The sequence below is a fragment of the Peromyscus leucopus genome, chromosome 15 (assembly GCF_004664715.2).
Source record: "Peromyscus leucopus breed LL Stock chromosome 15, UCI_PerLeu_2.1, whole genome shotgun sequence".
NCBI classification, from domain to species: domain Eukaryota; kingdom Metazoa; phylum Chordata; class Mammalia; order Rodentia; family Cricetidae; genus Peromyscus; species Peromyscus leucopus.
Genome location: NC_051076.1, coordinates 53,061,611 through 53,085,019, shown reverse-complemented (window position 1 = coordinate 53,085,019; position 23,409 = coordinate 53,061,611). Strand labels below are relative to the sequence as shown.

At 51.8% G+C, this 23,409-nt stretch overlaps 1 protein-coding gene across 1 annotated transcript in view; it reads right to left on the bottom strand.

Annotated features, from left to right (window-relative positions):
- Positions 1-1,693: 1,693 nt before the first annotated feature.
- Pkp1 (plakophilin 1) overlaps positions 1,694-23,409 on the bottom strand; it is a 46,633-nt gene continuing 24,917 nt past the window's right edge. Inside the window, 13 exon segments of the mRNA XM_028876493.2 lie at positions 1,694-4,308; positions 5,579-5,685; positions 7,101-7,185; positions 7,691-7,877; positions 8,186-8,236; positions 8,239-8,338; positions 9,434-9,610; positions 10,387-10,542; positions 12,278-12,392; positions 13,734-13,911; positions 14,691-14,898; positions 16,481-16,625; positions 19,054-19,451. Of these exon segments, the coding sequence (XP_028732326.1) occupies positions 5,611-5,685; positions 7,101-7,185; positions 7,691-7,877; positions 8,186-8,236; positions 8,239-8,338; positions 9,434-9,610; positions 10,387-10,542; positions 12,278-12,392; positions 13,734-13,911; positions 14,691-14,898; positions 16,481-16,625; positions 19,054-19,451 (1,875 nt within the window). The 3' untranslated portion in view covers positions 1,694-4,308; positions 5,579-5,610.

The following is a 23,409-nucleotide window of genomic DNA, read 5'->3' as shown; positions in this document are numbered from 1 at the left end:
CAGAAGGAACAAGAGGAGGTAGCTTTGAGGTCAGGCATGTGGACATGTGTGGACATGGGCTCTGAGACACTCGGCTTCCAGGTCTTTGAAGCCTTTTCCTTCTCACCTTTCAGATGTCCTGTGTCCTTGGTGTCCCTTTGCTCTTGTCCATCCAATCCTGGAGCCAAGACCCTCCCACACTCATCAGCCTGACCCCCCGAAAGGCCCGTCACCTTTTTGGTCCAGGACAGCTGAATTGGGACTTTACATTTATAGTCGTTTGGCACACCTGTACCCACCTCAAGCATAACACTGACTTTCTCCACGGTTACGATTTCCCAATATGTAGTGGTTCTGGGAAAGTGAGACAATGAATCTATAATTTGCTTCCGAGCATGTGTACATGAAGATGTCAGAATGACGGCAATGCCGTGTGGCGTTGTGCTTCGTGGCACAGGAGCAGCAGAACAGCACCAACCAGGCATGCATCAGGAATGGATAAATCTTACCCACATGTTACTGAGCTAAAGCTAGAATGAAAAACAGGATGGATTTAGCATTGGCACCCTTTATATGAAGTTCAAAAGGAAAAATTAAAATAAGGTGTTAGAAGTCAGGGCAGTGCCATGCTCTCCTTGATGGTGGGATAGAAAGAGGAGAGCCATGAGGAAGGCTTGAGGGCTGGTCCTGTACCATTTCTTGGTCTGGGTGTTGTTCAGTTTGAAGAGGGTCAGAGCTGTGTGCATTGTAAATTGTGTGATTTCGATCTCCAAGTTGTATTTTTTGTTTGTTTGTTTGTTTGTTTTTTGTTTCTTGAGACAGGGTTTCTCCATGTAGTTTTGGTTCCTGTCCTGGCTCTCGCTCTGTAGACCAGGCTGGCCCCGAACTCACAGAGATCCGCCTGGCTCCGCCTCCTGATTGCTGGGATTAAAGGTGTGCACCACTTGCCGCCCAGCATCCAAGTTGTATTTTAAAGCATGCATAAAGATGGCACTTACTGATTTTGTAATCTGACCTGCTTTTTGCAGCCAGTATAAGTCTGTAGGTCCCAAAGCATTTCCAGAAACCCCAGCCTAGCACATCTAACGGTGTGGGTCACAGAGAGCCACAATTATCTCCTGAGTGGTGCCATTACCAAACACCATGATATCCCAGGATGCTCTAATGGAGGCCTTGTTAGTCATCATCCTTCCAGGATGGAAAAAGCTCCCCTCCATGGATTAGCATCTCCCCTTCTCAACCCAGACATCCCTGGTTCTCACGGATGATGATGGGCCTCAGCCCACACCATGCCAGGGGACTTCCATATCCCTGTGTTCGCAGCTCTCCAGCGGCTAACATGGAACCCATGCAGCATGGGCATTCTGAAAACATGAATCCCTGGGTCTTCCCCCTTGAAATTTCCTTCCCCACAGAATTCTGCCCGGATGGATGGGGTTGTGCTCAGAATGACTTTCCCACTTGTAACCTGGGTGACATCAATCAGAAGTGTTCCCTCCTAAGCCCCACCTATCTGCAGATGAGGACTGCAGCCCAGCACCCCGGTGTTCACATGAACTGCAGTGGAGCAGGTATCTCCTTGGGTGACATTTTCAGCCCTTGGGTGACATTTTCAATCCTTGCCTGATGTGTAGTCAGTAAGAGGAGACGCTGGAGAGAAGAAGGCCCTTCACCCCTTAATAGTAACCCAAATAATACAAAGCTTGAAAAAATATTCAAAGAAACACTAGCAATTTATTGATTTCCTATATTTCAACAAAGCAAATACATGGTGTATCATACAAGGAAACAGGGTCTGGCCGGCACAAGGTTCTCACACAAGACAGAGCCAGGAGAGAAAGGCTGGAGGGAGATTCCCAGACACCACAAGCCCAGAGCTCCAGCCGGGAGCTGAGTGGACATGCACAGGCCATCCTTGTCCTCTTGGGTCCTTAGAAGAGGTGTGGGATCTGGGTGGCTGCTGGTGGCCAATAGTTGGATCTCTCACAGGAAATCCCAAAGTCAGGGAAGGCCTTTCTTAATGGTCCTCAATTGTAACTTGTTTTAGGCATGGAAATAGGAAGCAAATTCGAATTAAAACACTAAGACAGGTCTGGGATACATAAAGTCCAGCCAGCCTCTTATTCCCTGCTTCTAGGAATGTATCCATAAGCCCCGTTAATTTTACCCTTCTTGAGTGACAGGCATGAGCTGGGCCCAGCCCACCTGGCCAGCCTGAAATCATGGAGGAAATTACCATCATCAGGCCTGGCTCCGGGGTGTCTGGGCACCCATTTCATCCCCAAAGCAAAAGGTAGGCCTACCTAACCTTCCTCCTAGGGAAAGGAAGACTAAGCCCCTGGGCTTCAGGAAGTGAGCACCGTGCCGAAGGGAGGGCGTTGCTCGGGGTCTGTAACAGTTCCACTGGCTGACTTGGGTGTTCTACATGTTTTTCTCCAACTTACTTAAGAAGGGCACGGTTCCTAAAGCCCAGGACTTGGGTACCCTTTCTCCCTGGGAGGACACACACTCTATGGGACAGGGGCGTGGGAGGTTCCATTTACTGATATACCTTAAGTGCCTCCGTAGAACACCGCCTGGCACAGAGTAGTGTGCCAATGGCATGTTTTAAGAAATGGATTGTTTGGGGTCCCAATGACTGGCAAGGGAGATCCCAAAGAAACCTATTCAAGGACAGTGTAATGGGGTAGCATCCCACAATGATACTGGAGAAGGCAGGAGGCAGATTCTAACATGAGCCAAACTGGGAAGGGTGTTGCAGATTCAGAGTGCCAGCGCACGCTGGCTTAGGTAGTCGAGGACTCCTCTCAGGGACGATGTCCCCGTCTATCTGACCTCCATCCTCAGTGGACAGATCTTTTACCAAGCTATCCTGAGCCACAAGAGATTTTTTACAGTCTTACTGCTGGAGTAAGAAGAGGGGTGGGCCAGGCAGCACCCTACATCCTCCTTGAGAGAGGTGTGGCCCTGATCACTCTTATCTAACCACACTAGCTGAGAGGTGCCAGCCTAGACATGAGAGGCCCTGGGGAGGCTCAGCTCTGCCCCATCCCACTCTCTGTCCTAGGGACCTTGACACAGACAGGTCCACTCTTGGGGTTCTCTCAGGCGCTCTTTGGCTACTACTGTCTGCAGTGCAAAGTTTGGGGGGTTGGCTGCCTCCACCCCGATAGGCCTCTTTGATTCACAGGGACAGAATACAGACAGGACAATTAGGGTTCCGGGAGAAAGAGGGATGGCTGAGGGCTAGGATGTGGGCTGGCTGATGCCCAACAGGACACTTTCTGTTCCTGGTCCATCCACCCAAATTCCCCCCCTTCAGCCTCTGGGACCCCCAAGCACTCTCTCACCCGACACTAAGCAGGCTGGGTCTGAGGCACATCACAGATAATTTCCAGTTCTCCTCCCTTGTTCTGTGAGAAGCCTGAACAGGCAGCTACCTGGTCCCCAACTGTTCCCGCCCTAATCCCCCTGGAAGATGGGAACAACTACCTGTTCCCGTAGCTCAGGCACTACTCTTGCTTTCTTTCTCCTGAAATAGATACTTGCAGGCTCTCTGAAATCTGGGGCTCTGCTGGCTAAAGGCTGCATGTGGCTGCAGAACCCCAAAGAATGATGAGCCTCTCTCTCGGCTCCTGTTCCCTAGCTAAGCAAGTGACACCGTCCTGCGTCTTCTGGAGCTCCCATCTGCCTCTTAAGAGGGAACATTAGCCTCAGCCCTGGCTACTGCCCCTTCTCATGCCATCTGGGAAGAGGCAGAGAAAGGCTGCTGAACTCTTTGTGGCTTGACCGGCAAGGGCCCCTGTCTGGACACACGATACTTTCAGTTAACCCAAAACGCATGTGGCTCTTGTCTTTAAGGGAGACATGGAGAGTTCTCTGTGCTGTCTGTGAACTGCAAAGAATCAGCGTACCTAACCTGTTGCAGTTGTTGGTTATGTTGTTAGGCATTCACACACACACACACACACTCACACACACACACACTCACACACACACACACACACACACACGCATGCACGCGCGCACACATGCACGCACATACTTACATTATACACATTTTATATATATATATACTGTTTCTCGGAGAAGAAAGTATTGACATCAGATGTAAGCCCCTTTAACTCAAGAAAGTTCCCCCACCCAACCTCCCAAACCCTCTTGCCTCCCAGATCCCCTAAGGAAAAAAAAAAGAATCAAAAATTATTTCCATCATCCACAGTTTTCAGGTTGCTCTTGGTTGCGTCTGAATGTCTCCAAATACTGCACAGGATGAAGCAGGTAACCCATCTTCAAGGCCTGAGGTCTTCTGAGCTGGGTCATGTCTTTCTAGAAAGAGAAACTGTCAAGTTAGGATATATTGAAAGGCGGACATGGTAGTGTGTGCCTGCAATGGTCAGTTATTTGGCTAAGGCAGCAGGGTCACATGTTTAAGGCCAACCTAGGCTACAGAGCAAGTCCAAGGCTAGCCTGGGAGATTTAGGAAGACCCTATCTCAAGATAAAATATAAGCAAAAGAGGATTGAGGTTAGAACGTAGTGGTAGAGTGTTTGCCTAGAATGTGTGAGGTCCTTGGTTAAATCCCCAACAACCGCAACATACAGAGGTACATGTAGTGAGACCTTGCTATACCAGAAAGTCTGGCCCATGCTGTACACTGCTTCTCATTTACACCCTCCCAAAGGTGTCTGCTTCAATGTTTATCTGTGGTTCTTGACTTCTCTGCATGAGAAATCCCTTGGATACCCATTTAAAAATAACATTTTCCTACATCCCACTTAAGGGCTATCAAGTCAGAATTGACAAGATGGAAGGCCAGAGTGTGAGTAGCAAGCATTCCAGTTGATTCCAGAGAATGTTCAGCTTACAAAGCTTTGACAGAGTGTTAGATTTGGGCTTCTGGTCTCTAGAATCATCAACTGGAAACAAAGCTTGTCCACACGAAGTGTGTGCGGGATGAAAATGGGTTTTAGAAGGATGGAGGGGTTGGAGAGATAGTTCAGTGGTTAAGAGCATTGGCTGCTCTTCCAGAGGACTTGGGTTTGATTCCCAGCACCCATGTGGTGGCTCACAACGGTCTGTAACTCCAGTTCCAGAGGATCCGATGGCCTATTCTGGCTTCCTTGGAAACCTGGCACACATAAAGTGCACAGACATACATGTAGGTAAGATGCTCATACGCATAAAAAATAATAATAGAAGAATAAAAAAATAAGAACAGAAAGTAAGCTATACTTACTGACTGAACCCAGAACGACACTGTGTGACGCCTCCCCCCTCTTTTATAAAACCCACTCGTGAGTGGCACCACCTGGGTTGTGCAGTGGGCAACCTACACAGTTCTACTTAGTAGTCCTACACAGAGCTCGGGCCCTTCCAGTGTTAATAAAACACCACATATCCTTAATTTCCTGTGATGGGACAGCCATGTCCTCAGCTAGGAGTCTACATGGCTGTCCTTCCTGCCCTGCTAGTCAGAGCTCAACTGCTTGCCAAGCCGAAGGATGTACCTCCCTAGAGTGCACAGGCCTACCCTCTCTGGGCGGCTGCGACGGTGGGCCTGGAGATGTCCCTGGCCATGGGGCAGGACAGTTCTCACCTGCAAGCTGAACTTGCTTGGACAGCCTCTTCTTAGAACCGGGAGGTGAAGTTTCTGAGGCTGTTGGCGCCGGCTATGGTTCCCAGCATGTTCCTATCGAAACCTTGCTGTAAGAGGAGAAACAAACACACGATGCATCATGGGAGAAGCAGGGGGTGGGGGGCTTGATGCCCGGTCAGGAGCCACTTCTTTAACATCCGTGGGTTCATCTAGACTCTGGACACACCAGTGTGCTCTGACCACTGTGTACGTGTGCCTAGGCCACAAGGGACCTGATTAAAAAATACCCTAATGCCATGAACATCAGTGCCGTTAGTGAATTGCATTTGGAATTCCTCTTGCACATTTGAGTTTCCTATTTGTGTTTGCAAAGAATTAAGAGTTCTTTATTTTTGAGAATGGGTCTCATGTAGCCCTTCATTACATAGCCAAGTGTCCTGACTAGTTGTATGCCAACTTGAAACAGCTGGAGTTATCTGAAAGGAAGGAACCTCAATTGAGAAAACGCCTCCATAAGATCCCGCTAATTTTTTAAATTTGTAATCAATGGGGGAGGGCCCAGTCCATTACGGGTGTGGCCATCCCTGGGCTGGTGGTTCTGGATTTTATAAGAAAGCAGGCTGAGCAAGCCATGTGAAGCAAGCCAGTAAGCAGCACCCCTCCATGGCCTCTGCATCAGCTCCTGCCTCCAGGTCCCTGCCCTGTGTGAGACTGACTCCCCTCCAACCTGCTTTTTGATCATGGTATTTCATCGCAGCAGTAGGAACCCTAAGACACCAAGGATGGCTTTGAATTCTTGAATCTCCTACCTTTGCCTCCCGAGAGCAAGGATTACAGGTGTGTACCACCACACCTGGCTTTTCTAGGTCTCAGACAGTGAGGACAGGGCTAGTGGCTCTCCAGAGCCGAAGGCACAAGAGCAAACTCTTGAGTGGAAACTGAAGGGGTTCTGTTACTGAGCCCTGACCTTTCTAGAACATACTACGTTCCCAAATGGCTGGTGTGCCCTTTGTCCACCCTTCTTGCCACCTTGATTGAAGCCAGTGATTCTCAATCTTCCTAATGCTGAGACCCTTTAATACATTCCCTCACGTTGTGGTGACCCCCCCCCGTCCATAAGATTATTTTTGTTGCTACTTCACAACTATAACTTTGCAACTGTTATGAATCATAATGTAAATATCTGATGTGCAGGATGGTCTTAGGTGACCCCTGTGAAAGGGCCCTTGGGACCCCCAAAGGGGTCACAACTCACACTTTGAGAACTACTGCTCTAAGTGCGCTTACACTGGGCTTTTCTCACATTTCCTGCATGGCACCCATGGCAGATCTTCTGGTCAGAGTCCTGCTCACACTCACTGCTGCTCACATCTGCTTCTGACTCTCCTCTGGAGTCGGTCTCTCTGTGCTTCTGGGGAGTGCACAAGCCTTTCCCTCCCTTCCCAATCTGCAGGGACTTTAGCACAGGGCAAGTGTGGGAAGAGTCTGGTCAGGAGGGCCACGGGCGGGCGTATGCTCTTACCTGCCTGAGGATGCCTTGCAGCTCCCTGCTGGCCCACATGTCAGACAGGAGCAGCCGGGCAGCCTCTGCAGCCTTAGGTGAGGCGCTACACAGGTGGAAATGGGGTGTGAGATCAAAGTCCCTACGGCACGGGAACACCCCTTCCCCGGCCACCCCCCACCCTACCCGCCTTTAGGGTCCAGAGATGTGGGGAGGCCCTGAGTGCATGAAAGAGGAACCCTAATGGAGGCAGTGAGCCTGAGCCGTTATCCAAGGGGCGCATCTCACACCCCGGCCCATCTGGAGGCACCCTAGAGTTCTGGGTGAAGAGAGAGCCCCGTGAAGCAGGGAAAAGTTCTCATACAACTAGATCTCACTCTTCTATGCTTCCTGCTGAACCTTGGACAGCCTAGTGCCCCGCATGTCCCCCAGTTAAGAAGTATACTACTCTGTCCCCTCCACGGGAGTCTGAAGCAACAGCCCTTCGGCATTAGCTTCTAGAATGTCTTCCTCGGGCTGCCCCTGCCTCCCCTGGGCACATTCTCTGCTCCCTGGGAGCTCCTGTGTGGGGAGGGGAAGTGGGTCCCTCCTCCGTCTGTCCGTCCGTCCACCTGTTGCGGCACAGGTTGAAGACATTGTTGAGCATGCTGTTGGAGAAGTACTGCTTGGCCATCTGAGGCTGAGAGGTCATCAGGTTCCTCACAGTGTAGCAGGCTGAGGACAAGATATCTTCAGAGTTGCTGGTGTTGCCGGTGTGGCTGGTGAGGAGTCTGGTTACCTCTGGGAACACCTGGTTTCCTAGAGATAAAAAAGGAGTTGGAGGATGGGGTCAGGATTGCCTTGGATTGGCAGAGGGGTTCCCTCAAGGCCCTCAGTACTCATAGTTCTCTGCCAGGCAGCAAGCAAGGTAGTCCCTCAAGGACCCACAGGGCCCACGGATTTCTGTAGATCCACCCATCAAGTGACAATTCCCTCTTACTCCCATACCTCTCTTGGACCAAATTCCCCTCAGCATCCTCATACTATGGAATCCATTGAGGCTGATCCCCTAGGAGGCTCTAGAGAACTCAGGCCTGTGTGTCGTAGGTGGAGGACAGGCATCTTACCCATCATTCTGTGCAGCACAGGGTGGCGGGACATGTTGCTCAGCAGAGAGGCCCGGACCGCACCACATCTGAATTGCCGGATTGCAGGAGGCGGGCGATTTGGGGCAAGCCCTTTTCCTTAAGGCCAATCAACTGGCTCATACCACTGGACATCTGAGAGAAAAGACCCAGGGAGGAGCTGACCTGTGGCCTCCGGGCACCAAGGTTAGTAGAGAGGCAGATAACCCCAAGTAAAGAAACCCCGAGCCTTTTCTCTCTCACCCTTAAAGTTAGGAGGAAACAAACTTGCTCAGACCCGAGTGACTATGGAACAGCCAGGCTTCACCTGCCCCTGGCCGGTCCCCATGCCTGGTCAACTGGAAGCTCTGGTGACCAGGATTTCTCTCACTCATGGTGACCCAGGATTAGTGTCTAGACTGGTGGTGTCCCATTCTCACTCACAGTGAGATGCCTCTCTCGGGCAGTTATCTGTTTCCATGAAACCCCGGGGCCAAGGGCATGTGACAATTTTAAAACATCTAATTATCTTCAAACTCCACAACCCCTACAGAATCCAATGCACATTTACTGTGGCCTTGCCCAAGACCAAAATGGCTCAGAAGGGGTCTTGGTCAATATGGAGATAGAACTGGGATCCCTTGCAGGCAAGCCAGCTTCTCTGGGCTGCAAACCCACATCCTGGTGTGACCTAATCTAGGCCAGTTTGGTGTCCTTGAGAACCCCAGGCTCCTCCTCTAAGAACCGGAGGTGATCTTGACCCTCAAGATGTCCATGTGTACTGCTCCCCAAGTCTCTTCTGTCCTGAGTGTATCTGGGTAACAATAACTGGTCACCCCCCAGTATTCTATGGCTTTCCCTGCATCATCATGACCTTGAACCCCAAGGCTGATTCAGTCACAGCTTCCTCTGAATCTGCCCGTGCCTATTTATCTGTCAGTTCATCACATGGGGATTTCTCTACCTAAACAAACTCCTCGTCTCTGTCCCCGAATGCACGCGGAGCCCCAGTGGTTCAGCACCATAGGACAAGAGTTATAGTGTGGGCATTATCCAGGAGTTCTCAGAGGGCAGAGGTATGTCTGCCCCCATCACTGCTCTGGTGGTCAGCCCAGGGTCCAGCATGCTCACATCTGCAGCTCGAGGCTTACTCAGAGCCAGATGCGTTTGAGAGACTCGGGCAGGGCAAGGACAGGGTTTGGCGGGAAATGCAGGGAGAGGGCTGGAGAAATGGAGAGGGAGCCTCCTCACCAGCCCCTTGCTGGCTGTCAGGTTCTGCAGGGCCCCGGCACAGGCCTCTAGGGTGGCATCTTTCTTGCTCTTGCCCATGAGGTTCAGGTAGGTGCGGATGGCATCGGAGTGGTACAGCCAGCTGCTGCCCTTGGGGTTGGTCTCCTCCTCAGGAAGGGGGCAGTCATAGTTATTGTTCTGCAGACAGACAGCGGGCAGTGAGGGACCTGGTGATGTAGCATACCCAAGCATTCTACCTCTCCCCCAATCCCAGGTTGTGGATTCTGCGGGGAAGGATGGGAGAAGACTGTTCCTTGGACCCCTTTTCCTCTGCACATTCCAGAGCTCCCCCAAACGAGGGACTGGTCCACTGTTCTCTAGAGGGTCTCTGGGCAGCATCTCAGGAAGTGTGCTCCAGGGGAGCTTCATCCCTGAGCCCCCAATTATGTAAGGCCACGCTAGGTTTGGCAGCATGGTGCTGAGAATTTCAGCTACCTTGGGATCTCCAGGCTGGCCTGGAGCTTGACTTCTGCATCCCGACTGTCATCTACAGCACCTTTCTTGGGAGGCTCAGGAGGTGGTGGGATCCCTTGCCCAAGATGGTAAGAGTTCTATTGTTTCCTCAGCCTCAGAGGTCAGGGGAAGACAAGGACGGTTTCCCCATTATGTAACGAGAGGAATGGGGGCCCACAGAAAGGGGCCTCCAGCTTTCGCCCTTGGGTGGTTTGGACTCCTACAGCCTCCAAGGGTCCTCTGTGCCCTCTAGGAGGCAGCAGGACTGTCGTGTGCTGCCAAGAACAAGGCTTTGCATGGGCTTGTCCTCTAGGGCATTTTTTGGCTCCTAGAGAAGAGGGCTGCGGGGAGGTGGACCTGGTGGGTGCCTGGGGTGTGGGCCCCGGCTCTGCAGTGGCCCGCTCTGCAGTGGGCCCCGCCTCTGCAGTGGGCCCCGCCTCTGCAGTGGCCCCCCTGCTCACCATCATCTTGTCACCCCTGTTGCTGAAGCAGCCTGTAGAGGACTTCTCAGTGTAGGTGTTGCGGGCATTGTACTCCAGCTGGCGGTAGCGGGTGGGCACCTCGGCATCCAGACGGTAGGAGAGGTTATGCAGGATACACATGCAGTTCTCCACGGACTGCGGGCACAAAGGAGTGCGTAAAGAAAAGAAAAGAGAAAAAGAAAAGAAAGAATAAAGAAAAGAAAGAAAAAGAAAAAGAAAAAGAAAAGAAAGAAAGGAAAAGAAAGAAAAAAGAAAAGAAAAAGAAAAAAGAAAAGAAAGAAAGAAGAAAGAAAGAGAAAAAAAGGAAAAAGAAAAAAAGAAAAGTTCCGTCCGGTCCCAACAGACTTCTGGGCCTGCCACCCACCCGGAGTATTCGCAGTGGCCTGCGCCATTGTAAGTCGGGAAAGATCTCTCAGGCACACCCTGGGAACTAGTTCCCATTCCTGTCTCTGTCAGCCACCTCCTGGCTCTTGGTACCTCTATGATGACTCGCCTTGATGGGCCTCAGCTCCCTCAGGTGTAAAATGGACTATTCTCACCTATTTGTCTAGTGGGGGAGAGTAGGTACTGGGCCCCCATTCTACACCCACAGAATGAACCAACCCCAAATTGAAATTATTTAAAAAAACACACACACAAGGTATTCCTGAGTATAGATTTCTTTCTTGGCATTATTAATAACTATTCATTTGGCGTTTATATTGCATTAGGTTTCATAAATAACCTATGGATGATTGAAAGTGTACGAAGGAGTGCGTACAGGTTATATTCAAATACCATTCATTTTATAGGAGGGCTCGAGTGTGTGTGGGAATCTGGACCAACGTCTATGGTTACTGAGAAGCGATTGTACGGAAGGAAAACCAACCCTGGGGCCCTGCACGTAACACACACAGCAAGCAGTGGTGACCACTGCTACAGACCACGTGTGGGCCTGAAGACTGAAAGTCTCCCCCTTTCTAAAGCGACTTCCTTTAGAAGCAGTCCCAGTTCCTTCCGGCTTTAAAAGCATCTAGTCACCACTGTCTTTCCTGTCCCCTCTTCCCATGGTCAACCCTCAGCCCCCAACATCAAAGATGCTATGTGCATACCAACAACGAGACCTGGGACCCAGGACTTCACAGAAGCATTGGAGTCCACAGCTGCCATTTGCTTGTGGTGAGCCTCCAGGCTAAGGGCATGGTCCCTTTTGGGGTCAGGGTGAGTCTGGCTTCTATTGCTTAGGGTTGTCTGGGTACAAGGGATGTACACAGAGCAGGAAAAAGGGGAAAAAAGCACTTTTCCTGCAGCTTAATGACAAGGCTGTTCTTAGAGGAAGGAAGCAAGAGATAAAAATTTCCCTCCATTGACCTTCCTGGTGACCTGGGTGTGGGGACTAGACCTCACTGTGTCCTGAGCCACTGTCCAGCTGTTGAGGAAGTGTCCTAGCCTCCAGTTCATCTTTTCTCCAAGAACTGTCCCTTCAATTTGCTCATGCTGCTGCATCCAGAAGTCTAGAGAATGCAGGAGGGGAGCTTGCCAATGGCTTTTCTGGGGATACTGGAAGGAGTTACATCTTGGAAAGGACATGGGGTCCTGGGAGCACTTTTATGGGCTCAGCACCACAATAACAGGGTGGCCCCTGAGCTCAAGCAGGGAGCACTTACATGTTCTAAATGTCCCCTCCACTTTCCCTCCCTCTGCTCCTGTCCTGTCCCTGGGCAGATTCCACAAGCATCCAGAAAGTGTAACCTGACTCATGGGTTCTCAGAGAGAGAAACGTCAGGACCAGGGAGAGTCCCCGACTTAAGTATGTGGCCCTCGGCTTTGCAGCTGTGGTCAGAGACAACAGGGTGGGAGACAGAGGTGTCACCAGGGCCCGTACCCTCACCTTGTCATCACAGCGGCTGGCAGCCACACAGTTCTGGACATAGGCCATGAGGGAGTCAATGAGCCCTGAGTAGTTCCGCATAGTCTGGCGGCCAGCATCAGCTGAGCTCAGGTTCCTGCAGGAGAGAACCAGGGAGGAGGAGGATGCAGGGGGGGTGATGGGAGGGCAGGGCAGGAGGGCCGGGGTGCAGTGGGGGCCAGCAGAGAGCACGGAGCAGAATTTGGAAGTTGTCACAGGAGTAAGGGAGAAGGGGAGAGAGGAAAATAAAGAAAAAGGAGAGAAGGAGAAGAAATCATTTAGCCATATCTGCCTGCCTGGCCCTGGCTGCAGGGGGTCTCCTCTGAACTCGGTTTTCATAGTTTGTCATTTAGTCCCCGACACAAGACTCTCAATGGCGCCACCGCATCTGACAGCCCCACTCCTGCCCTCTAGTGGCCATTTGAAGGACAGAAATTGGAAGGGGCGGCATGCTAGCATGCTCTTTTTGCCTGAGCAAAGCAGAGCTGAGGGGTGCTGGACCAGAACTAGCAGGGGTGTGTGTGTGTGTGTGTGTGTGTTAACGTGGGGTTCAGATGTAGTTACCTCCTGTAAAGGTTGCGTTCATTCCCAAGCACTGTGGGTCCTCCTGACCTAGGTGGTGCGTATGGTGCACGTATAGGATGTGCGTGCGTGCGTGCGTGCGTGCGTGCGTGCGTGCATGTGTTGTCACATTCAGGAGCCGTGTGGCCCCATAAAGTCCTTAATTACTCTGGCTTTTCATCTGCCCAGCCTCTTTGCCCTCCGGAAGCTGTGGCTGGAGGCTGGCGGGGAGATGTGCAAGCTGAGACACAGCAGCACGTATCAACTTCGCCCCTATTCTGCCAATTCTTTGGAGTTCCGGGGGGACAAACTCCCATTACAGCAAATGAGACCTGACGAGGGAACTTGTGCCATGGTTCCCTGCTCCATGCCAGCACCCACCCCGCAGCACACCCAGATCCCACCAGGGCTCTGCCACACCCTGCAGTGATCTCAAACAACTTTGGGCATGGCAGCACCATCTCCATGCCAATGAACACGGCAAACGGTTTCAGCACTCCGGCAGGAGGTGACTCATGAGCAGCCAGTCAGCAGACTTTTGTATAAAAGAATGCTCTTCAAGATAGCACAAGAAATACATTTTTCCCCCCTGAGGGCGGAGGAGGGGATTTAGTTGAATCAGTTTGGGTATTCAAATGCAGGCTTTTCCACTCTTAGACTCCCAATGATGCCGTCTAGATCCTCTGAGGTGGTTTCATGACACAGCCAGACTCAGAGACAGTGGTGATACCTGACCCTTTGTTCTGGAACCAGCCCACAAAAAGCAGGGCTAGGGATGAGCATTATGTTCTCTACTCTGGCTGAATGTTGGCTGACCTGGAGGCTGACTATGGAAGGGCCCTGGGCAAAAAAGACTTTACATGCCCTCTTCTCACACCTCAAGCAGCCCGTGGCGTTGAAGAAGACCTCAGGGTCCACCATCTCCCGGGACATGTTGCTGTTGCCGTCACACCAGCCAGAGAAAGGAATGATGACCCGGTCAGTCAGAACAGGTAGAGCATCGGCCACCAGCTCCTCCTTCAGCTCGTCAGTGGAAGACAGGTTCCAGAGCAGCCCTGGACACAGACATGGTCAGCTCAACATGACGGGACTGATGGTGCTGCCCCTAGCTTGGGCTCTAGCCAATGGCTACCTTCCAAGTGGGCTTGGCCCATCAGACGCATTGTCTGACTCCCTGGTGATCCCATTCTCAGTGCCCTTGGGGACTGCAGGTTCTTTGAGGTCTGGGAATATCTCAGCGTCCCCTGTCTAGGTAAAAATTATGCACACGAAAGCTTCCTACAATATAGTTGGTTGATCAGTGGTTTTAACCATTTATCTTGGAACTTGGAAGTGCTTAACATCCTCTGTTTTCCATCTGAAACAATACATGGAAAGTATCGACCATGGAGGTCGGTCTAGAAATTTTTATCCATTGTTACTCTGAACATTCTTGTCTTCCCAGTCTTGACGGTGACTTCTCTGTCCTGTACCCCACCTTGAATACTTCATGTACTTTGTGAATACAGGGTAAGGTCAGTCATCCTTTAAGACCGCTAGTCCCTGCTCCACTGGCTTGGCTTCCCTTCCATCACCTGCAAATGTCACTGCCGTCTACGTAAGGCTCCTTCCCTTGCACCCCAGTCTTGAAGATGTCGTGTGCAGAGTGTACACCATCTCAGGCCGTCACCTGGATGCCACTACTCCAGTTGGAGCCAGTACCACTGAACTCCCACACTGTAGCCCAGTGAGACCTATACAGCCATACCTTAGCCTAGCCTAGAAGGATCGGCCCCGGACGCACTCTGCCGCCTTGCCCAGTCCCCACCCTGGTTTCTCCACTGTAACAGCCTACCGGTCAACTGTTTCTGGATCTCCGTGCTCCCGCTTCTCCGCAGGAGGCTGACAGCCTCACGGATCCCGTTCTGCCTCCTGGTCTCCAGCTTATTGGTGGTGCTCCTGAACACCAGGTTGCGCAGGGCGCCAGCAGCAGCCTGCTGGACATTCTGATTGGGGCTGCGGAGGAGGTCCACCAGCTTGCAGATGCCCCCCAGCTGATAGACCTGCCGAGAGAGTCGCTCACATTATTGCTTGTTCAAGGAGGGAGGCTGAGACAATTATTCTCTATTCAAAAGCAGCTGTTTCTCAGGGGAAAAAAAAATCAGTTCAGAAGCACACAAGCCAACCACAACAGATAAACAGCAATGAGTTAATGGTAACTGACCCAGACAAGAAAGCCAAAGACCTGAATTCAGAGCCTAGCTCTCTCATATCCTACTCGAGGCCCTTAGCAAGTCTGGAGCCCTGTTTCCCTCTTCTGAAGTATGCTAAAGACCAGATGAGAAGATGGACTGCCATGCTTCAGAATCCTAAGGGGACACAGATGCACTGGAGGTGCCACAGAAACTCTCCTACGGCCGAAATTTGGATGAAAACTACCCCAGGCTTCTAGGAAGCCACTTGTGGCATACATGGCTGCACTGTGTTCTGTAGGTGTTTTCCTAGCTGGCCAACAGCCAAGCGTGGGAGGCAGAAACGAACCTTGTTTTTGACTGAGGGAAAGAGCTGGGAGGGAGGGAGTTGAGACGGGGGATGGGGGGGTGGAATAGTCATATCCTTGAGTGGAATCTGAGGAAGGGGATTTCTGGGAAATTCATGGCTGTCATTGATCCGTGGGTCTCTTCCATGACTGTTGTAGAACACAAGCCTCCTAGTGTAACAGCTCTTATTATCTTCTTCACAGCAGCTGCAACTGCTTCTAAGAGACCCTCAAGATGGTGTTTGCTGGGGGCTGGGGCAATGGCTCAGTGGATGGAAGAGCTTGCCACAAATCCTGATGATCTGAGTTCAAATCCTGGTCATCTCCAGGACTCGTACAGTGGGAGAGAACTGAATCCTGATAGTTGTCTTCTGATCACTGTGTAAATACACATACTCACATGTGCTCACACATGCACCTGTGTGCGTGCATGCACACACAGACACACAGACGCACACACGCACACACATGCAGAGTAAAAGAGAAAGATTGGGCCTGTTATTAGGAGGGGATGGAGAGAATCATTAGAGCTTTGCCTGAGATTTCAGCCACCCCTTCCCACACCTCCCTCCCAGAGAGATATAATTCTGCCTAAGTTGCGTAAGCTCCTGTGGTCTCAGGTCTTGGAGGTGATAGAGTATAGAGAATATGAAAGATTAGATGAAGAGAGGGGGCATTCCATCTTTTTATCTGTGCTGGGATGAGACTTGCTTTGGGGGTCACTGATGCTCTTGTAAGTTACTCATCATCCCTGCTCTGTAAATAAACCCAAGAAAGTCACTGATATGCCAGGGTGTATCTTGGTGGGATCAGTACTCTGGTCTGTCATTGGTACACTGTGTCAGGTGGATAGCTGTTTCTTTATAACTCTGTAGGAAATGTTCACATGGCCAGTGGGATACATACACCTGTCTAAGGTCCACTCAGGAGGAGGGCATTACTCGACAGGTTAAGATGCAGCTCTGATCTTGCCAGGAGTTCTTCTTCTCCTGGTGGCTGGGTGCCATGAAAGGGAACCAACTACACCTGCTGCCACTCATCTCCAAATGTGGGGCCAGGCTGGCACACTCAGGACCTAGCAGCGGGGAAGGTGGACGGCCGTTTACCTGTTGCTTGGCGGACTCGTCCTGGAAGCAGGTGTGCTGGATGTAATAGGCCCCGATGGCCTGGTACTTCTCATCCTGGGAGCTTAGGTACTGCACAGCCTTGGGGATGGTCAGCCCACTGCACTCAATGTCCTCACTGCAGATCCTGGAAGAATGGGGTACAGCGGATTACAGGGTGAGCTGGGAGCCCTGGTGAGCAGGCTCTAAAGTCTTCCTTGTACACTCAGCCACCCCAGGGAAACAGAACAAGGCAGCCAGGCTCCCTTGGAGAACAGCTTGTGAACAGCTCCCTAGGAGGAAGGAAAGAGGCTGTGTTCGGTTGGAGTTTCCCTCTTTTGGGATAAGGCCCCTGTGGTAGGTTAAGGCTGGAGCAGGACAGTTACCTTTACACTGTGCACAAACTTGGCCCTGTTTCCTGAGATGAAGCTTCCCATCTATCCTACCATTCTCTCTGTGCTGTGTCCTGGGAAAGTGAAAGCGAATGGCCTGTCTAGTCCATCTCCACCCCTACCCCCAAGTCCAGCTAGCTTCTTACACACACAACTCTTACGTTCAGTCTTTCTCGTCCTCACACTCACCATATCCGTCTGTGTTAGGATAGCCTTCATGGGGCTAGAGGCTAGAGGGTTGCTCCGCCCAGCATACTACAGCCTTTAACTAGGTCCTGAAAGCCTGTCCACGAGCTTGTTCTCCAGCTCAGAAACCAGCTGCAGCTTCTCCATACAGCAGGTTCAAGTTCACACTGCTTGGACAGACACTGAAGGGCATGCATTAGGTTGAACTACAGCAAATGGCTATTAGTTCACTGTTTTAATGGATTGCTGGCTTCACTGCAACCCCTGGCACGTTCCCTCGCCTCTGGCAAGAGTCTTGGTTGTAGCAAAACATCCTCGGTTCCAGGCACGAAGGCCTAGCCTAGGCCGGCTGGAGTCTCCCTTCCAAGAAGCCTTTCCAAGGAAGGGAATCCTTGTCTGGGAACTCCTCCCCCAGCTCCCCCGGCTCCCATGGCTCCCATGGTGTACAGCCACGGGCAGCCTTTCCGCTCAAGTGTGCTCTGCTTCTGAACAGAGAGGAAAGGTCCCGGCGGGCAGAGACAGACCCTCTGTGGTACTCCAGTCCTACCCACAGATGACTTCAGCATCTACAGTGGGAACCCTCTCCTCATTTGGACAGAACTGATACTTTGCCATAGTTGGTGCTCAGTAAAGAGCCACAGTTATAGCTAAAGTAATCCAACTTCATTTCTGAAAAAAGTATCACCCAAGGAGCAGAATTCTCTGGCTCTGGGCTAGTTGCCCACCTGACCTCTATTGAGAAGGCATCACCTTACCCTTTATCAGTCAACTGTCCCTTCTGGGTGGCTTGCCACTCAATCTAGACTTCTATGGCAGACGGCGCCATGGTTAGACTCCCAAAGAGAAGGACTTCTGAGTCCTTTCACAAGTTATTCTAAATACACCGCTTTAAACGGAACCTGCTTTCTTTCAGAACGGTGTGGGGCTGGTCGGAAGAAGTGCAGCCTACAGAACCAGCTGTGTGGCCTTGGGCAAGTGCCACTGTCCGTGGCCCTCACCAGAGTCTGCCTGGGAAGGGGCTGCATAGGAAGAACACAGAGTCACTGAGAGTGTGTGCGGTGGCTGGATCACCAGGGCTGTGCCTGCTGTGCTCACCACAGAGCCTGCACGGAGCAGACGCTCCCTAAATGTTTGCCAAGTAAGTGAGTAGCTGTCATAGGTGATGAGGGACAATTGGAAAGCTCATGGCACTCTGAGCCTGGAAAGGCAGGTTCAATGTTACTGTGGCCCCAAAGTACCCTCTGCCTATGGCTCTCTATGGGACAGCTCATCAGGTCTCCTTCACAGTGTGGGGTGTGCGTGCGTGCGTGCGTGCGTGCGTGCGTGCGTGACTATTACCTAGAAGGCTCTTTGGAACACATATTGCTAGGACCTCCAGGTGTCTGTAGGACTGTATGGGGCCCAGGAATGAATATTTATTTTATTTTATTATTTTATGTGCATGGGTGCTCTGCCTGAATGAATGTCTATGCACCACATGCTTAACCAGAGGTCAGAAAAGGGCGTTGGCTCTTCTGGAACTGAAGTCGCAGATGGTTGTCAGCCTCCCATGTGGGTGCTGGGAATCAAACTTGGGTCCTCTGGAAGAGCAGCTAGTGCTCCTAACTGCAGAACCATCCCTCCAGCCCTGAGAACAAGTATTTCTAATGCATTCCCAGGTGCTGCTGATGTTGCTGATCAGAGAGACTCGGCGTGGCAGCCATTATAGCCCATGGCAGCCATTAGCCCGCTAATTTTCTCTCCTTTGTTCATAACTTGTGATCCTTACAACCTGTGTATGCAATGTCTGGGTTCTGTGACCTTTTCACTCTGAGGACTCCCTAGTCAGTGGCCCCTCAGACCAGAGATTCCTCAAGGAATCCAGTGAAGCCAGAACACAGGCTGAGCCCCGCCCTCCTCCCTGCCCCCTTGCTTGGAAGCCCCTTGCTGCATGGGCCAGGCTAGCAGATTGCCTCCCCCCACTCCTCCCGGGCCCCATCACAGCCCCGCGGCACTCACTTGGAACTGGCCCTCGAGTGGCCAAAGGACAGGTCCTTGTTGCAGGAGATAGGGGGCACATACACCGGGTCCTGCTTGGAGATGCAGGAGGGCGGTCGCACGGGGCACTTCTTGACGGCCTTCTGACCGCTGCAAGTGCTGTAAAAGCTGTAGCGGTTCTGGGTGGTCTTGTGGCCCTTGCTGCTGCTCAGCGTGCCCTTGCGCAGCGTGCCCCTCGGGTCACAGTAGAGGTCAGGCTCGCTGCGGCTCGCCTTGATTTTCTGCATGAAGCAGATGTCGCTGCCCGCGCCGGTGGTGGCACAGCTGCCCCGCGGATAGTGCCGGCTCCAGTTCTCCATCTGGCTGTAGGAGCTGAAGCGTCTGTTGTCCGGCTCCCGCTTGAGGGTCCCATTGTAGATCTGGACAGGAAAGGGGCGAGAGGTTTAGTCAGGCTCCTGACTGGGATCCTGGATCTGGCTGTCCACGAAGGCAGCCCTTCCTGGCCCCATTACAGTGTTCAAGGGATCAGGAAATATTTGCAGAGAAAGGGACCTTGGGCGTTATCTGCTTGCTATATTACTTTTCCAGTGCAGGTTGTGAATCACTGTGGACTATGAGGTCATATTAGCAGCTATGCCCACCCTTATCAAAAGTATAGAATACAGAAATATGTTAGAAACTATACAATACAGAGTGTAACAGCCTGCCTTGTGCTACAGTGAGTAGATTCTGAATTGCAATGTAGAATGGACTTCTTTTTTAAAATTAAAAAAATAGGCGGGGTGGTGATGGCACATGCCTTTAATCCCAGCACTTGGGAGGCAGAGCCAGGTGGATCTCTGTGAGTTCGAGGCCACTCTGGTCTACAGAGAGAGCTCCAGGACAGGCACCAAAATTACACAGAGAAACCCTGTCTCAAAAAACAAATAATAATAATATAAATTTATTTTGTGTACATGGGTATTCTGCCTGCATATATGTCTACACACCACATATATGGCTACACACCACGTATATGTCTAGTGCCCAAAAAGACACCAACCAGAAGAGGGTGTCAGATTCCCTGGAACTGCAGTTACAGATGGTTGTGAGTCACCATGTGGTTCCTGGGGATTGAACCCAGGTCCTCTAGAAGAGCAAACAGTGCTCTTAACTGCTGAGCCATCTTTCAGCACCCCAAATGTACTTCTTATTGTGGAAATCTGCGAAAGGATGTTCTATACCACTGATCTGGCCACATGGGCCAAGTCTAGGATGGGGGCTGCAAGTCAGAGGGGGGGGAGTCTTTCAATAGTCAGGAGGACTTTTGTCTCGAGTCCTTGCCTTGTCCCTGCAGGCCATCCCAAACAGCAGCAGCTTCGGACACAGCCAGCCCTGCATCAGCACTTGTGCATAGACGTTTGGAAATGTCTATTCTATTCATGTACAAAGAGCTGCTAACTAGGAAGCCATGGTGCACACAGACAGGGGGGAGCCCGGGGAGACCCCTGGACTGTGTTATCAGGCTGGCTGGGGAAGAGGCAGGGCAGAAACTCATCCAAAGGGAAACACAGTACCATAAGCAACAGCCTAACTGGGAATTTACTTCTCTGGGAGGAGCCTGCCAAGCCGGAGACTTGGTGGGAATCAGCTCTGGTACTGAACTCTCCACAGAAGACTTTCCCAGACCCGAAAGCTGGCGGGTCTTGCCTGCCGGAACTTGTTCTCAGACTACAGGATCAACACTGAGCCTGATAAAACCTCTCCATACAGGTGTTGACTTGGGACTCACCTCTGCGGGGATGAGCGAGGGCCAAGTCCAGCCCGGAGGCTGCCCACCCAACCCTCATCAAGGGATGGGGTAGAAAGGTGGGAAAAGGGAAAATGGGTGCAAACCGTGTGTCTGCAGGGGAGGCTGTTAGGAGACCAGCGAATCCCCTCTACATTGGATCTAGCCACACAGACCTAAGGAGGGGCCCATTGTTCCAGTTCCCCAAAAAGAATGCGTGTCAAGCTACCCGTTGGAAACGGCATCCAAAACCCAGAAGCCACAGACTGTTAACCTTGGTGGTGGCAGGTACACTCCCTTCCCCATGCCAAGCAGGCACAATTTTCTTCCCCCAACTGGGTCAAACCACCCTGCCACACAGTGAGCCGGTCTGTGGGCGTTGGGGAGACACAAACAATGATAAGGCAGAGGTGAGAGGAGCCGGCAGTTTTCTGGCCGTTTGGAGGTGCACCGGACTCCTTGACAATTATATACAAAATGTCAAGAGGCCTCCGCTGCTCCAGGCAATGGCCACACTCTGCCTTCTTCCCCAGGGAAGGAGGGGAAGCTGTACACTCCCCAAGGCAGGCTGCGCTTCGGAGGGAAAGACAACAAGGAGTTCCCTTGTTCTCAGTAAGTGACACACCTGGACGTCATCTCAGACACCTGATGAGGAGCGCAGATGCTCTCCTGGCCCAAACCCAGCGAAGACGCCATCCTGCTGATTAAGCCCGAGAGAGGTTCTGGGCTCAGCAACCCCGTGCTGGGAAAAGGAGCAGCAGGCGGCCCTGGCAAGTCTCAGCGAGGTGGGCTGCCCCCAGGGAATGGGCGAGGACGCCCCTGTGAGATTGTAGGTACCAGCCTACCCCCCCTCCCATCAGCCACACCCCAGTAGTGTCATCCATTTCTGGGAGCCCCACCCCAGCCTTTAAAGTCACAGTGCTGGATTGTATGAGTATGACACAGAGGTGACTCTCCCATCTCCACTGCTTTTCGCTGTCACTTCAACAAGCAGGAGATAAACTTAGCTGGGCCCTGCCCTCTCCTGGCGCTACACTGCCTGAGTGCTCACCACTGCCGCCGCCGAGGGTCAGGTAAAGCATACTGCCTCTAGCCCACGACCCAGCTGAAGCTGCAGCCTCTAAGGCTGAATTGGCGGTGGCATCTTGGGGGTCCAAATACTCTCCTCAAGAATGACCAGCTGAGGGCTTGCGCACGAGAAGGAGATGTGGTCGTCGAGAGCTCAGACTGGAGTCACACTGCCTTGGTTGTCTCGGTGCCCTCCTTGGGTATAAACTGAGGTATAACCTTAAACCCAGGATGACTGAGCTTCTCCAGCTGTCTAACCGAGATCCTAATTGTTCATGACATAGAGGGTCATTAGAATCATTAGACTAATGTCTGTAAATTAGAACTGGACAGGCCAGGAGTACTTAGACCATCTGCATCCCTCTGACTCTCACACTGGCTGCCTTTAGGAGCTGGCAGAGGGTGCACACACATGCACATGCACTCCAGGGATCCCCCTGGCTCTCCCTCCCTAATGCTGGGATTGCACGCACATGCCATCATGCCAAGCTTTTCACACGGATCCCGGGGATTCAAGCGCAGGACCTCATACTGGCATGGCAATAAACCTACTGACTGAGCCGCTTCACCAGCCCCTCTGCTTCCATCCCTGTCTTAATTAGTTAAGACAAATTCTCTCACCGAACCCAGAGCTCCTGGATTCAGTTGGTCTAGCTAGCCAACGGGCTTCAGTGATCCGCTTGTGTCCATTCTCCCAGCACTGGGGTTACAGATGTGAACTGCCGTGCCTGGCTTTTAAGTGGGTGCTAGAATCGACACTCCGGTCCTCATCTTATTCTATAGCAGGCATTTTTAATAACCCACACCATTTCTAAAGAAGTTTCTAGGTAATCCATAAGGGGGTGAGCCCAGGAAGGGGACACCCGGAACTCAGAGTCCCATGCTGAGCTCATTACATAGCACAGAAGAGGTCTAAGTATGTTTGAGAAAAATAGAGGTACCTATTCTGCCCAGATGGTACATGGAGAAGGAGGCAGGCTTTCTGCCAAGGTGGTGTAGTCCTTACATGGGTGCTCCTGGCATCTGGGGCAGGAGACTTCTCCATTGTCTGGATGCCCAAGCACCACAGGATGTTTGTGGTGGCCCTGCCCCCAGGCTCCAAATGATAGCAATCCCACTCCCACCCCCATTTCCAAACACTGTCTTCTAAGTCCTCAGCAAACAGCTGCAGCCAGAAGAGAATGCATGGACACCTGTGCCCACAGCAGGTGGGAGAACTTCACTGCCAATCCCTCTCCAGCCACACCCCCACACCCAGATAGGAATCTGCTGGCAGCCTCCTCTTCTTTGAATACAAAGGGGGCACACACACACACACACACACACACAATGTTGGACTATCCCATGCTTTCTTGGGAATCTCAAACCTCGGGTGGGACAGACTGAATCAAAGCATTCCAGACTAGACACTCAGCTTCCTAGGAGCAGAACTGACCATGTAGTCAACAGGCTGGATTAGGTGGCTACAATTGAAGCCCAGAGTGTGGACTCAGAGACATGCTTCTCCACCTCGAACATTAGTGGGGTTCTTGAAAGTCAAC